General features: G+C 42.8%; 1 protein-coding gene across 2 annotated transcripts in view; it reads right to left on the bottom strand.

Moving 5' to 3' along the window:
* Positions 1-14397, bottom strand: part of LOC106572068 (plexin A3) — a 128502-nt gene that overhangs the window by 41359 nt on the left and 72746 nt on the right. For both annotated transcript variants that reach the window (XM_014145855.3, XM_014145856.3), the window contains exon 9: positions 11106-11220. In XM_014145855.3, coding sequence (XP_014001330.2) covers positions 11106-11220 — 115 coding nt within the window. The remainder of the gene's footprint in view (positions 1-11105; positions 11221-14397) is intronic.

Genomic DNA, 14397 nt, shown 5'->3' with positions numbered 1-14397 from the left:
CCATAATAAGCACGGGGAGTTGGCTCAGGTCTCCACTCTGACAAGTCCCCGTGTGCCCCCCCCCCCCCAATTTTTTTGGGGGATGCCTCTCGGCCTCATGTTGCTCCCTTACTTTCCTCTCCCCGAAACGTCGTTCTGCCCTTGCTGCCTCCACTTCTTCCCATGGACGGCGATTCAATCCCTTCTGGACCTCCTCCCATGTCCAGGATCCCTTGCCGTCCAATATTTGCTCCCATGTCCATTCTTGCTGCTCCTTCTTCCGCTGCTTGGTCCTCTTTTGGTGGGTGGTTCTGTCATGGGCGTCGTAAGGATTGGACCAAGGCGCAGCGGGTAAAGGGCTCATCTTCTTAATTTATTTAAAGAACACTCAAAACAAAATAAACAAACGACGATAACAGTTCCATAAGGCTCCCAGGCTATACAGAAAACAACCACCCACAAAACACAAGAGAAAACAACCCCAACTAAATATGGCCTCCAATTAGAGACAACGACAACCAGCTGCCTCTAATTGAAGGTCATTGCCAAAAACCCAACATAGAAATAGAAAACTAGATAAACACATAGAAATAGATAACATAGAACATAAACCAAAAACACTGAAACACACAAAACAAACACCCCCTGCCACACCCTGACCAAACTACAATGACAAATAACCCCTTTTACTGGTCAGGATGTGACATAGTGAAACATTAAAAAAGTTATCCTTTTTAGATAAAACTATACTGAATATATTCACATCACCAAATAATTGATTAGAACACACTGTTTTGCAATGAAGGTCTACAGTTGCCTCAACAGCACTCTGTTGGGTAGCAGGTTTCCGTCCTCTGGTTACAGCTCATGGTTCTCGCCCCCTTCCATATACTTACACAGTAATTATGACAACTTCGGGGGGCGTCCTCCAACCTATCAGAGCTCTTGCAGCATGAACTGACATGTTGTCCATCCAATCAAAGGATCAGAGAATGAATCTAGTACTGAAAGCATAAGCTACAGCTAGCTAGCACTGCGGTGCACAAACTGTGGTGGGTAGTTTACTCAAAGAGAGAGAAAGACAATAGTTGAACAGTTTTAAACAAATAAAAGTATTTAAAAATGAAAGAGAAGCAAGAGAGAGAGAAAGAGAGAGAGCTAGCTACAGTGGCAAGAAAAAGTATGTGAACCCTTTGGAATTACCTGGATTTCTGCATAAATTGGTCATCAAATGTGATATGATCTTCATCTGTCACAACAATAGACAAACATAGTGTGCTTAAACTAATAGCACACAAATTATAGAATTTTTCTTGTCTATATTGAATTAGGGATGCACGATAAATCGGTTAACATATCGGAATCGGCCGATATTAGCTAAAAATGCCAACAATGGTATCGGCCCGATGTCTAGTTTGCCCGATGTACAAAACCGATGTCAAAGCTGACGTGCATACCTATATAACGTAGGTACATGACTTAATGACGGCACGTAAAATTTTGCACAACACGTGCAACACAGCCCACAATGTCTGCTGTGTGGATCGAGCAGTCAACAAGTCGAGCAGTCATTTTAAAGAGTAAGAACATTTCAGCGAGACAACTCAAAGGCGAAATCCATTAAAGCCAAGATAATGGAATTCATTGCCCTTGACAATCAACCGTTCTCTGTCGTGGGTGATGTTGGATTTCGCCGACTGGTCGAGCAACGGTACACACTACCAAATGCACAATTTTTCAGATGTTGCTCTACCGGAGTTACACAGTAATAGCGCCACTGCTATTAGCTTCACGACATACATACTATAGAACGCCGTTTGGGTCTTTCCGTGTCAAAAAAGATACAGTAGCACTGTCAAAGCTGTAGAAAAAAGTCTGAAAACAAGCAAACAGGGGCCATGAACGATGTATTTACAATACCGCGTTGGTAATAAAGCATAATTTTTTCAACCGCAACTTCTGGGGTAGCTAGCTTTAGCTTGGCACCTAGCTAGCACCAATACAACCAGCCGGAAAACAATGACCTGTAGAAACTGCAGTCATTTTCATTATTCTTAGCAATGATTTAGGAATCCTTGTGAGTAAGTATTAGCTAGGTTGCCACTTATGTCATACTTTGATTTTGAAGGCTAACCGCAAAGTTCACTATTGTGGCTAATTCTTATTGTGGCTAGCTTCACATAGATGGGTCCGACCACCATTAATCAAATAAAAACTGTCTTATAAATTAGGGTTATTTTAGATGATGACACCTAGCTTCTGAAACAGATTATGTCATTTTGCTATGTTTTTGCGGAAGAACAGTGTTTGCATCCATGAGCTAGCTAGCATTTTTTATGAACATCAATGTAGGTGAGCGAAGCAACTTTACCAGCATCATTGCATACGTATTGATGAATCGTTGTGACATATGAAATACGAGTGATAGTGTAATCAATGTGTAATAATTACGTAAAAAATTTATGGATGCGTTAAATTATTATGTGACGTGCAGTCATATTCAGATCCTGATTGGTCAACAAGTTTATCTGACACGTCAAATAGTGTTATTTGACATGTATCTTTTTTGACACGCAAAGACCCAAACGGTGTTCCATAGAAATCCTGGTTGAGAATGAAACGACTGAACAAATGAACAACAAAACAGCACAGGAAGTAATTGAAAGAAATAGGTTTTGATGATGTTTTACTGGTAATGGGGACATACGTAAATGCCAACAAAATACCTTTTTGGTCAGTGTGGTGTGTGTGTAACCTTTATTTAACTAGGCAATTAAGAGTTAAGAGCAAATTGTTATTTACAATGATGGTCCGGATGACGCTGGGCCAATTGTGGGCAGCCCTATGGGACTCCCAATCACGGCCGGATGTGATACAGCCTGGATTCGAACCAGGGACTGTAGGTAGTGATGCCTCTTGCACTGAGATGCAGTGTCTTAGACCGCTGGGTCCATGTGTGTGTGTTAACTATTTAACTGTACTAGTATGCTTAAAAGGCCGCTAAAATGTTTAAATATCGGTTATCGGTATCGTTTTTTTTGGCAAGGAAAATATTGGATATCGGTATAGGCCAAAAATGTCATATCGGTGCATCCCTATATTGAATACATCATTTAAACATTCACAGTGTAGGTTGGAAAAAGAACCCCTAGCTAATTGGAGTCAGAAGTCAGCTAACCTGGCGTCCAATCAATGAGACGAGATTGGAGATGTTGGTTAGAGCTGCCTTGCCCTATAAAAAACACTCACAAAATTTGACTGTGCTATTCACAAGAAGCATTTCCTGATGTGAACCATGCCTTGAACAAAAGAGATCTCAGAAGACCTAAGATTAAGAATTGTTGACAAAAGTATCTCTAAAAGCCTTGATGTTCATCAGTCCACGGTAAGGCAAATTGTCTATAAATGGAGAAAGTTCAGCACTGTTGCTACTCTTCCTAGGAGTGGCCATCCTGCAAAGATGACTGCAAGAGCACAGTGCAAAATGCTCAATGAGGTTAAGAAGAAGCCTAGAGTGTCAGCTAAAGACTTACAGAAATCTTTGGAACATGCTAACATCTCTGTTGACAAGTCTACGATACATAAAACACTAAAAAAGAATGACATTAATGGGAGGACACCACAGAAGAAGCCACTGCTGTCCAACAAAAACATTGCTGCACGTCTGAAGTTTGAAAAATTGCACCTGGATGTTCCACAGCGCTACTGGCAAAATATTCTGTGGACAGATGAAACTACAGTTGAGTTGTTTGGAAGGAACACACAACACTATGTGTGGAGAAAAAAAGGCACAGCACACCAACAACAAAACCTCATCCCAACTGTAAAGTATGGTGGAGGGAGCATCATGATTTGGGGCTGCTTTGCTGCCTCAGGGCCTGGACAGCTCGCTAACATCAACGGAAAAATTAACTCCCAAGTTTATCAAGACATTTTGCAGGAGAATGTTAGGTAATATGTCCGCCAATTCAAGCTCAACAGAAGTTGGGTGATGCAACAGGACAATGACCCAAAACACAGAAGTAAATCAACAACAGAATGGCTTCAACAGAAGAAAATATGCCTTCTGGAATGGCCCAGTCAGTCCTAACCTCAACCCAATTGAGATACTGTGGCATGACCTCAAGAGAGCAGTTCACACCAGACATCCCAAGAATATTGCTGAACTGAAACAGCTTTGTAAAAAGGAATGGTCCAAAATTCCTCCTGAGTGTTATGCAGGTCTGATCCGCAACTACAGAAAACGTTTGGTTGAGGTTATTGCTGCCAAAGGAGGGTCAACCAGTTATTACATCCAAGGGTTCACATACTTTTTGCATCCTGCACTGTGAATATTTACACAGTGTGTTCAATTAAGACATGAAAACGTATAATTGTTTGTGTGTTATTAGTTTATGCAAACTGTGTTTGTCTATTGTTATGACCTAGTTGAAGATCAGATCAAATTTTATGACCAATTTATGCAGAAATCCAGATATTTCCAAAGGGTTCACATACTTTTTCTTGCCACTGTTTATTTTGTTGCGAATGCAGCTAGCTAGTTTAGCCTACTCAAACACCCAGCTCAAACAGAGAGGGATGCTATGTTAGCTAGCTGGCTATGGCTATCCAACACTGGAACTCTTCCAAGTCAAGGTAAGCTTTTGGTTCTATAAATGTATTGCCACTGGGACCAGCCGATGTAACTGCTAAACTTCTTGCTGACTGTACACTGTACTCCATGATTGTAGCGGGTTTACTAACAAGTTAATTCTAATAGCTATGTTGACTATGGCGTTAGCTAATATGGTGACAACGATGTAAGCTGTGTGTAGCGGTTAGCGGATATGATATGAAAGTTTGGCTTGGAAAGTTTTTTTACCTGGTCAGTGACAGCTGATGTGTTTTGCACTGAAGTCCACAAGCGAAGTGAAAACGTGAGAGGAGGAGAGTATGTAGATGCGAGAAGGAATTATACAAGCAAAAATATCATACGTGTATGTATCGTATGTGATTCATTCTGCCGATTGTGTTGAAAATCGTTTCTTAAACGCAAGTAAACGGATTGAAACGGGGATAAGCATACCTGAATTTGAAAAACTTGTTTGTAACTGTTGGACTAATGATTACACCCCAGATCAGCTAGATGTAGGCAAGAGTGTACAAGGCGGTATAGACTCTGTCACTGTCTGTCACCTTGATTACTTTAATTTCCCTCTCGACCTTGAACGTTGTAAACGTTCAATCATAGGCTTGGTTGTAGCAACCTCATGATGGGTAAAGGGAAAACTTGAGTCTCATGTAGTAGCTTAAACCTATCAATGTTACATTGAGCTGGGTGAATGGAATATGAATGACAGTCATCCAATATGCTGTAATAGCTATGCTCATAACAAAAGATTTGTCCTCCCTCATCTTAAACCTCACGACTGCCACTGCTGGCTATGCTATAAGACATGTAATACATGTGAGGCTAATGCAATAAGCCATGTAATAGAGGAGCAGTCCCTCCTCGGTGGTAGGCCTACGGTACAGTAACAGTATAGTCTCTGAGGCAGCTGTATATTCTCCCCCAGCAGGGCCGTTCCCTAATGCTGATTAGCACCCCATTAAGAAAGCCCAGGCAGTTTACAGCCTGTTGACAGTGTTTCCATTAACCTTATTGTGTATGTCCCAGTTATCACACAGCTAAGCACTTTTCTCTGTTGAAACATTAAAAGCCAGAGACGGTAGTGAGGTATTATTTTTCACTCGCTTTCTCTCTCTCTCTCTCTCTCTCTCTCTCTCTCTCTCTCTCGCTCGCTCACTCTCTGAAAGCAGTGACTAGCAAAAAGGGGCTGTTGCTGCTTACATATACGTGTATTTCTCCTTCACCATTGCTTAGCCACTGTTCTTTCCCTTTTCTATTTCTCCTCTCTTAATCCCATTTACAGTCTCCATTCGCTGTAATCCTTGAAATGGGCTCCCTACGCGTGGTAGAAAAAACACAACCCTCCAAATCATCTGAGAGCTGCTCCAATTAAACGCTAGCTACACGGCATGCTCCTCATTCTTCCTAATCAAACTCAAACTAGTAGCTTCTAAACTCAACCTGGGAAATATATGGATTGAACACTGTCAGTTTGCTATTCTGGACTTCAGCATCTTCTACAATTTATGGATAGATTTATTTTAAATTTTTATTACTAATAGAAAAGCAACCATCTTTAAAAAAAAACAACAAAAAAAACGAACTGTTATGATATCATAGCTGACATGGAAATAACCCATGATGACAGAGAAGGATTCAAGCCACTTTGTGCCACAAAGACCGGTAGACTGAGGCAATAGAAAGTTCTCACATATAGGCTGTTACCAATAACAAAGCATGCAGGGAACCAATCTGATCTTGATGTTTTACTTGCAATGTGTTTTGTAGCTTATCTCTCTTGTTTGGCATGAGAAGAGAAGACAGGGAGGGGGGGGGGGGGTTCTTATGCTTCTCCTCAGTGGGTTGTACAGTGGCCTCTGGTTACACAGTGAGTAATGGGCCAACTTGATTTCTGTGGCCGTGGAGGGGGCTCGGTAATGGGCTGCTGGTGACAGATGCACACAGTGTCACTTCCTGTCTTGCTGAGGCACTGAACTTCTTTTGCCGTCCCCACCGCTGAGTGCCAGGACCACTGCCATGCTTCCTGCCGGGCTAATGGCTCCTCGGTCACTCATCCCACAATTAATTACTGGGCCATCACTCGTTAATAAAGGACCGTCCCACTGAGACACAGCACCGAGGGGAACAGAGGTTTGTTTTCGAGAGCCCAGCAGAGCGCTGTTTGATCTCAGGGGCCCTCTGGGAAAGGCCAATATGAAAATGTGTCTTTGAGCTCTCACTAAATATTAGGAGTCCCAGTGAGAAGCTCCCCCTGAGCTGGCGAGGAGCTCCCTTTAAGGTTAAAGATCTGCATGGTGTAATTAACTTTAGTGTAATGATTAATGTGGGGGGAAATGTGGGACGGAGCAGGCAGCACAGTATCTATCTGCCAGCCTGTCTGTTGGGCTCTGTGGCTGGCTGGTGGGGCCAGAAGATTTTCTTCAGATGGAAAATCGATTCCTACTCTGATACTCTCAACTGAGGAGCCGAGGCTGAGAATAAAAGAGCATCCTTGGCCGTGAACAACTCTGCTATCTCTCGGTTTAACCAACCAATTAACGTAGTAAATAAGGAACCTTTCTCATCAAGCCTGTTTCCAAACTCTGTATGCAAGATTTGGACTCTACCCTTACATTTGCAGCACAGCAACTTTTTAAACCCATATCAGGTTTCAGTCATTCAAAACATTCCCCTCTCAGAAACCAAACCGTTTACGGCTGTTGGTCCCCACAGGGATGACTTTTCCCACCCTAATGAACCTGGTGAAGGACCAGTAATGAGCTATATATCTCATGTCAATAGTAGTCATTATCACATCACTGAATACACCAACTAATGACGCTACCTAATCTAAATGACAACACATGACTAAGAGCAAGAACATTTAAAATGTGCCTATAGACACATACAGAATGAAACTTTTATTCAGGGGGGGGGAAGGGGTTTGTTTTTTATTTCTAATTTCCTGTGAGCCATGCATCCTTGTGGAGGACAGTGTGTTTGGACGGAGCTCAGTTCTGATCCAGTCCTATCTCTCTCTGCACACTCCTGGAATGAAGTAAGCCACTGTGCTGTGGATTATACAGTAGGATCTGGCGGGCTGGCGTGTCCTTGGAGAGACATGGGGGAGAAACCTGTTCATAACAGAGTAGCACATCTCCTCCCACCAGCCCATAGCCCTCTCTCTTTCTGTTTGTCTGTTTGGAGTGCCCCCGCTGTTTCTCTGAAGCACCTCTCCAACCCAAGGCCAACAAAGCCCTGGTAGCACACTGCACACTGGAGAACAGGGCTGCAGATGAGACACGCTCCACTGACACAATCACACACATACACGCATATGCAACCAGAGAGATAGACACACTAGAGGGCTGCATTCCTGCGGGACCCGCATGTCCCGACAAAGATCACTGCTTCATGGTCTGTATTTTTTGACCTGCGGTTGGGAGCGGGCGGTCAAACAGACAGCGTTGGGATAAAAACATTTGTGTTGTCCCGCAAATTATTTGGAAACGGTTGTCTTTCTGCTTTGTGTATGCGCTAGACTAGGCCAGGGATGGGCAACTCCAGTCCTCTGGATCTGATTGGTGTCACACTTTTGCCCCAGCCCCAGCTAACACACCTGACTCCAATAATCAACTAATCATGATCTTCATTTTAGAGTGTGATTAGTTTAATCAGCTGTGTTTGCTAGGGATGGGGGAAACATGTGACACCACTCTGGCCCCCTGAGGACTGGAGTTACCCATCCCTGGCATACCTACTGTATTAAAAACACATCATTGTCGCATTATTCACACACTCAGAATTCGCTGCTTCAAGTTCAGTAGCCTCCCTCTCCTCTCCTAGTTGGGCGTGCAAGATCAAGTGTGCCTACTATATGTGTAGTCTACAGGTTCAGTAGCCATACGTGGTGCGCGTGTGGTCTCAATTCAATAGAGTAGGCTATAGCCTACGCATGGACGGAGAAGAACGGGGCAGTTAGCTATCCAAGGAAATGTACTTCACAAATATGATTAGCCTCTAGTTTACTATATTGTCTAGAAATAAATATTGGTCAACCATATTTGTCTCCGTCTGAAAATCGTCCCTCCCCTAAAAGGTAGCCTATAAAACGTAGCTCAAGAGAAAGTGCAAGTCTCTCCAACTCTTCTCTCTTGAAACTATGTCTAGCCTATTGGCTGATATTGCTCAGTAATACAGATAGCCTATATAATGGGCCATGTGAGAATCTCTGGTAATTAAAACATTTCTTTGGTTATTTATGCACATTTTGATATTGCCAATAGGCTGCCCAATTGCTGCGACCATGGCTGGCAAGTGAGCTGCGTCACATTCACCTAAAATAACATTGGATATATAACGTGGGAAATAACGTGGGACTGCGGTTGGTTCCGGAACCAGTTCTTGCGGTAGCGAGTGGGAGTCAGACAGAAAGTCAGCGGGTGTGGGCAGGTGTGGTATGAAAAGCCGCGGGTGGGAGCGGGTTGAATAAATCAGTCCCACACAGACCTCTAACACACACACATATGCACACAGAGACAGACACAGACACAGACACGCACACAGATCCACACACTAACAATCTAAAACCTTAAAACCTGAACAACTGACATTGACCACTGGACAGAAATACCATCAGTTGAATAATAGACCACTGAGCTAAGTACAAAAAACGCACTCTGGCAGCCGGCCTACGTCAAAATAGATTTTTCCCCTCTGCTTTACTTTACAGCAAATGACAGTGAACTTGTTTAATCACAACATACCAGTCCAAGCCTACTTCTAAAATCCTCTTATGATATGTGTGCTCGTTTGTGAATCACCCTCTCTTTCTCTGTGGGTGTGGAGGAAGAGGAGACAATACTGACCTGCTTCTCCACCATATTCCCCCTCCAGTATCAACAGTGCATGAGTCACTCTTTTTCGCTGAGTAATTCCTTTTTTTTTTCGAGGGAGATAAGGAGATTGTCAATCGTGGTGCTGGGGGCAAGGAGGCTGGGGGAGGCAGTAACGGGCGGGCTGGCACATCCCTGCCGCCCTGCTGCTGGCTGCCTCTGTCTGATAAGCCTAGATAAGGCATCGCTTTGATGTTCAGTTAAGTGTCAAATTAAAATGTGCCAAAAGCCGAAGGGAGCGTGTTTCCACCCCCCTGTTACAAAGAGACGCTGCTCCTCTTTTCTCTTAACTTCTCTCCCCTACCCCCAGTCACCCCTAATCCTTATTCTGAACAGAGATGGCTCTTCTTGTAAAGTAAGGTGGTTGTTAATTAGGGGATGTATTCTTATATGATGCTTGTATTAGTCTCCAACGTCCGTCAAATTACTGTTTCATCTTCTGTCTCCAATTCATTACGATTCATCCATTATGATTCTCCTGCTAAGAATATAAAATAATGATGGCAATTTGCTTTATTCTGTTTGTTTCAACGTTCATTGCTAATCTATCAACTTTTTGTGTTATCAATCATGTTTGAACAAGCTGGTAGAATCTTCTGTGAGAAGACAACAACAGCAGATTGAGGCCTGTCTGCAACCCAGTCATATAAAGGGTGTTAAGGTTCTGTATGGCATCTCTTGCTGAAAAACAACCACTGCAATAAAGCTACAGTCTGAGCCTCTCAATACCCTCCTTATATACTGCTGCCCTGGGATTCTCAGCTGGTCTGTGGCCCAGTCAAGTGTGTAATCAATGTGTTCTGAGACACTGAGAAAGAGAGCGAGGGGGTAAGGATTGATGCAAAGCCATTATGAGATCCAGCCTTTTTTTTTGCCGCAATTACTCTGGTGTCACTCTGTCACAGTCAACCATAATTTGGCCTAGTTTGATGGTTTGACACTCTCAGGGGCATTGGGGGAATGAGCAGAGGCATATAAACGATGTAGGTTTTTATATATAACATCAAATAAACACACATTGTACCAGATATTATGACGTACAATGGAAATAAAAAATGTATTGTTATACCACATCATAGCACATTAGTTTAATGTTAACCAAGAAGCTAGTGACCTTTTTGGTCAGTTCGCTAGTCAGCTCATGCTCTTCTTACCTGCAATTGTTTTGGGGGGAATACTACAACCCATCTTAAAGTGCCTGCATGTAAACGAAGGAAATTACATTTGCTTTGAAAAGATGGGCGAACAAAACTTCTATGGTTCAATATGACAAAGAATGCCAAGTTTACGACTGAATGGGACCACTCCAACAAGTTAGTTCCCAAACAGTGCCGACAATGTGTCCCGGTCGTAGTGAATGCTCCGATTGTGTGGATCACACACACAACATTGGGACCAGTGTGTTAGACTATGGGGTCAGCCAGACCTAGGTTCACAGGACCATGACCAGGTTGGATTCTCCACGGGCTGTAAAGGGCCACAGCACTGAGGTCATATGAATAATAAAAGCAGACAGGCAGCTCCATGGACAGCCTTCCTGTCACCCCGGGGGCCTCATCCTGTGTTCAGTCTGCTGTAAGATGCCATTCATTAGTGTCTGTTTGGGCAGTATAGTCTCTTACCTCCACGCTGCTGACGCGTCCCTCCTGGAAGGAGCACTCAGCCAGGTTGTTGGTGCAGATGTGGCGGTATTTACACCAGTTGCAGGGGAAGGGGCTGCTCACACAGGAGGTGCACCTGGGGAGAGAAGGGAGAGGGGGTGAACTCAACAGCCTGACTTTGACTAAAGAGATCTACTGTCTGTGTGGATGAGAAGGGCTGCCTACAGATCTCCTGGTCAATATGTCATCACCCACTCTGGTAAGCCTGCAGGGCCAATGGGCTAGGCTAGCATCATATTCTAGCTGCCTTTCAATTAGAAATTAGAAATGAATTACAGCCTGAAAAGCGGTTTCATCTGCAATCAAAATTATGATTCCAATTAAATAATGCATCTAAGGACTATGAAATACCTGTGGACCACTGACAGTCCCACCATCAACGATAGGCAACACAGGTAAACGTCAGTCTCTCAACGCATTGTAGGAGGACAGAATAAAATCTCAAGTGGTTTCCTTCCATGCTCGTTCCACTCTTACTCTGAGCCTTTCTGCGTTCCCCTCCGCCCCTCCTCCGCACTGAAGCCTATTGCATTCTGAGCACAAAAAGGTCTGCATGAGGAGAGGAACATCCACTTTGTCCCATACTAATCATAGCCTTCCTCTGGAGGCACGGCTCAAATCCCCTTTGGAGGGTACTCAGCAGTCTGCTCACACTGACTCCTTAGCTACACTGCACTGTATAATCTCCAGGCTGACTGCTGCCTCCCTGTCAGTGTGGGGGATATCGGAAATCATTTTGCAGGCAAGCCACATTTCATATACACCTGGAAATAATACCAAAACATTTTCAATACGGCGGACTGGCTACTTGTCGACCATGTTAATATAGCATTTGAGTCAGTGTATTCATAGAGATTTACAATGCCTGCTCCACACATATAGTATACCTCGACAGCCCTGACTCTTGTAAAGGGAATGAAAATGCCTGCTTTAATATGAGAACAATGAGTGCCACTGGCTGTAGGCTGGTGCAGTGCTGCCTTCCACTGCAGAGGGAGGGGATCTGTTGTAAATACTGTGTGCAGATCAGCATGTCGACTGAAATATGCAATATGCTGCGTCAGGGGTATAAACTCCATCAATTCACTTTGGTCTAATTTCAGTGAAGCCTGAGAAACACAGCACAGCCAAAACTTGACACACTGATGAAGTGAGTTTTCTTCCTAACATCATTGCTTGGAAGTGGATTCAGTAGCCTATCGGAGTGGTGTTTCTGGAAACTGGTCAAATCAAATTTTATTAATCACATGCGTCGTAAACAACAGGTATAGACTAAAAGTGAAATGCTTACCTCCGGGCCCTTCCCAACAATGCAAAGAGATAGAAAATAGATAAATAATAGAAAAGTAATAACACTTAATAATAAAAGTAATAATAAATACACAATGAGTAACGATAACTTGGCTATATACACGGAGTACCAGTACCAAGTCGATGTGCAGGGGTACGAGGTAATTGAGGTAGATATGTACATATAACTAGGACTATAGTACAGTTGAAGTCGGAAGTTTACATACACCTTAGCTAAATACATTTAAACTCCGTTTTTTGCAATTCCTGACATTTAATCCTAGTAAAAATTCCCTGTTTTATGTCAGTTAGGATCACCACTTTATTTTAAGAATGTGACATGTCAGAATAATAGTTGAGAGAATGAAGATGATTGAGAGAACGCCAAGAGTGTGCAAAACTGTCATCAAGGCAAAGGGTGGCTACTTTGAAGAATCTCAAATATAAAATATATTTTGATTTGTTTAACCATTTTTTTAGTTACTACATGATTGCATATGTGTTATTTTATAGTTTTGATGTCTCCACTATTATTCTACAATGTAGAAAATAGTAACAAAAAAAGAAGAAAAACCTTGAATGAGTAGGTGTGTCCAAACTTTTGACAGGTACTGTATATCTCTGATCTTTTATCTCCATATGAGCCAGGACGCAGCCTGAGATCCTCTGGCAGACCATTCCAAAGTCTAGTTTGAAAACTAAAGGAGACCGGGCATTCGCCATTAGGGCCCCTAGACCTTGGAATGGTCTGCCAGAGGAGATCAGGCTTGCAGATTCAGTGCCTATTTTAAATCCCTGCTGAAGACACACTATTATAAAAATACTTGATTTCACTGTAAGATTTTAATTAGCTATCGTGTTTCTTTCTCCTTCTGTCTGTTTCTTTGTTAGTACTTTTATTTTATTTTATCATTTTATGATTTGAAGCACTTTGTTACTTGTATTGAAAAGCGCTATACAAATAAAGTTGTTATTATTATTATTATTGGAATGCCTGTGGAAAATATGATTGACAGGTAAATAATGGAGATAGGAAGGGGAGAACTGAGAGGTGTTACAGGGGAGACAAGAGAGAGAGCCTTAAAAGGTATCCCAGAGATGTAATAATTTCTTACCTTCCAGTCTTACAATAAGAAGCTTTTGTGCTTAAATGCCTAAAATGGCAGGGGGAGATACGGTGAAAGTATATAATCAGTCAGAGCTTCAGAGCTAGCTAACTTCCCTTTCACAGGTGGTCATTATCCCTGAGGATGCAAGAAGGGAAGGAGCTCTTACAAAATTGCGGGAGAAGAAAATGGGAGCCAACGTGGCAGGGCTGGGGTGAGTGAGTGCTGTCCACCAGCAACACCAGAGGGGGAAACAATTCAAGGGCTAAATGTTCCCACAGGGTTTTTGTGAAAACAGGAAATCTGGCTTGGCTTCAGGCAGACTGCTCTGGCAAGGTAGGCCTCTGCCGAGGTTGCCATGGCAACTGGCGAGCCCTGCATGGATTATGTTACCCTGCTTCCTTACACTAGAGAATTGATCGTTGCGTATGTATTCTGCCAGCCGACAAGGCAATTTTATTCTCTGACAAAAAACGCATTTATTTAATAATAATAATAATAAGTAGAGCGCTTTTCATTTACAGACGTAAATAACTAAACGCTTTACATTGAGAGCAACCATTAAAATAAAAATTAAAAGGGCTCTAGAAATAAAAGGGCTAAAAAACATTAAGCGAGAAATGAACAGATAGCTAGCGGTCTAGTACTATACAAGACACAGTAAAGGAGGCAACAAGGTCAAAACAATAGAACCCGACACTAACGTACAAGACCAACGACAGACACCCCAACAGAGATCACATTAAGTGAAAGCCAGTTTGAAAAAGTGTTTCTTAATCTCAAACTTAAAGGCAGTGGTGATCTGGGGCATGCGGAGGGTGGGAGGAAGCTCGTTCCAGAGCCGGGGTCCGAGAGAG

Source organism: Salmo salar, chromosome 15, assembly GCF_965601325.2.
Source record: "Salmo salar chromosome 15, fSalSal1, whole genome shotgun sequence".
Taxonomy (NCBI): domain Eukaryota; kingdom Metazoa; phylum Chordata; class Actinopteri; order Salmoniformes; family Salmonidae; genus Salmo; species Salmo salar.
This window is presented reverse-complemented; position numbering and strand designations above follow the sequence as displayed.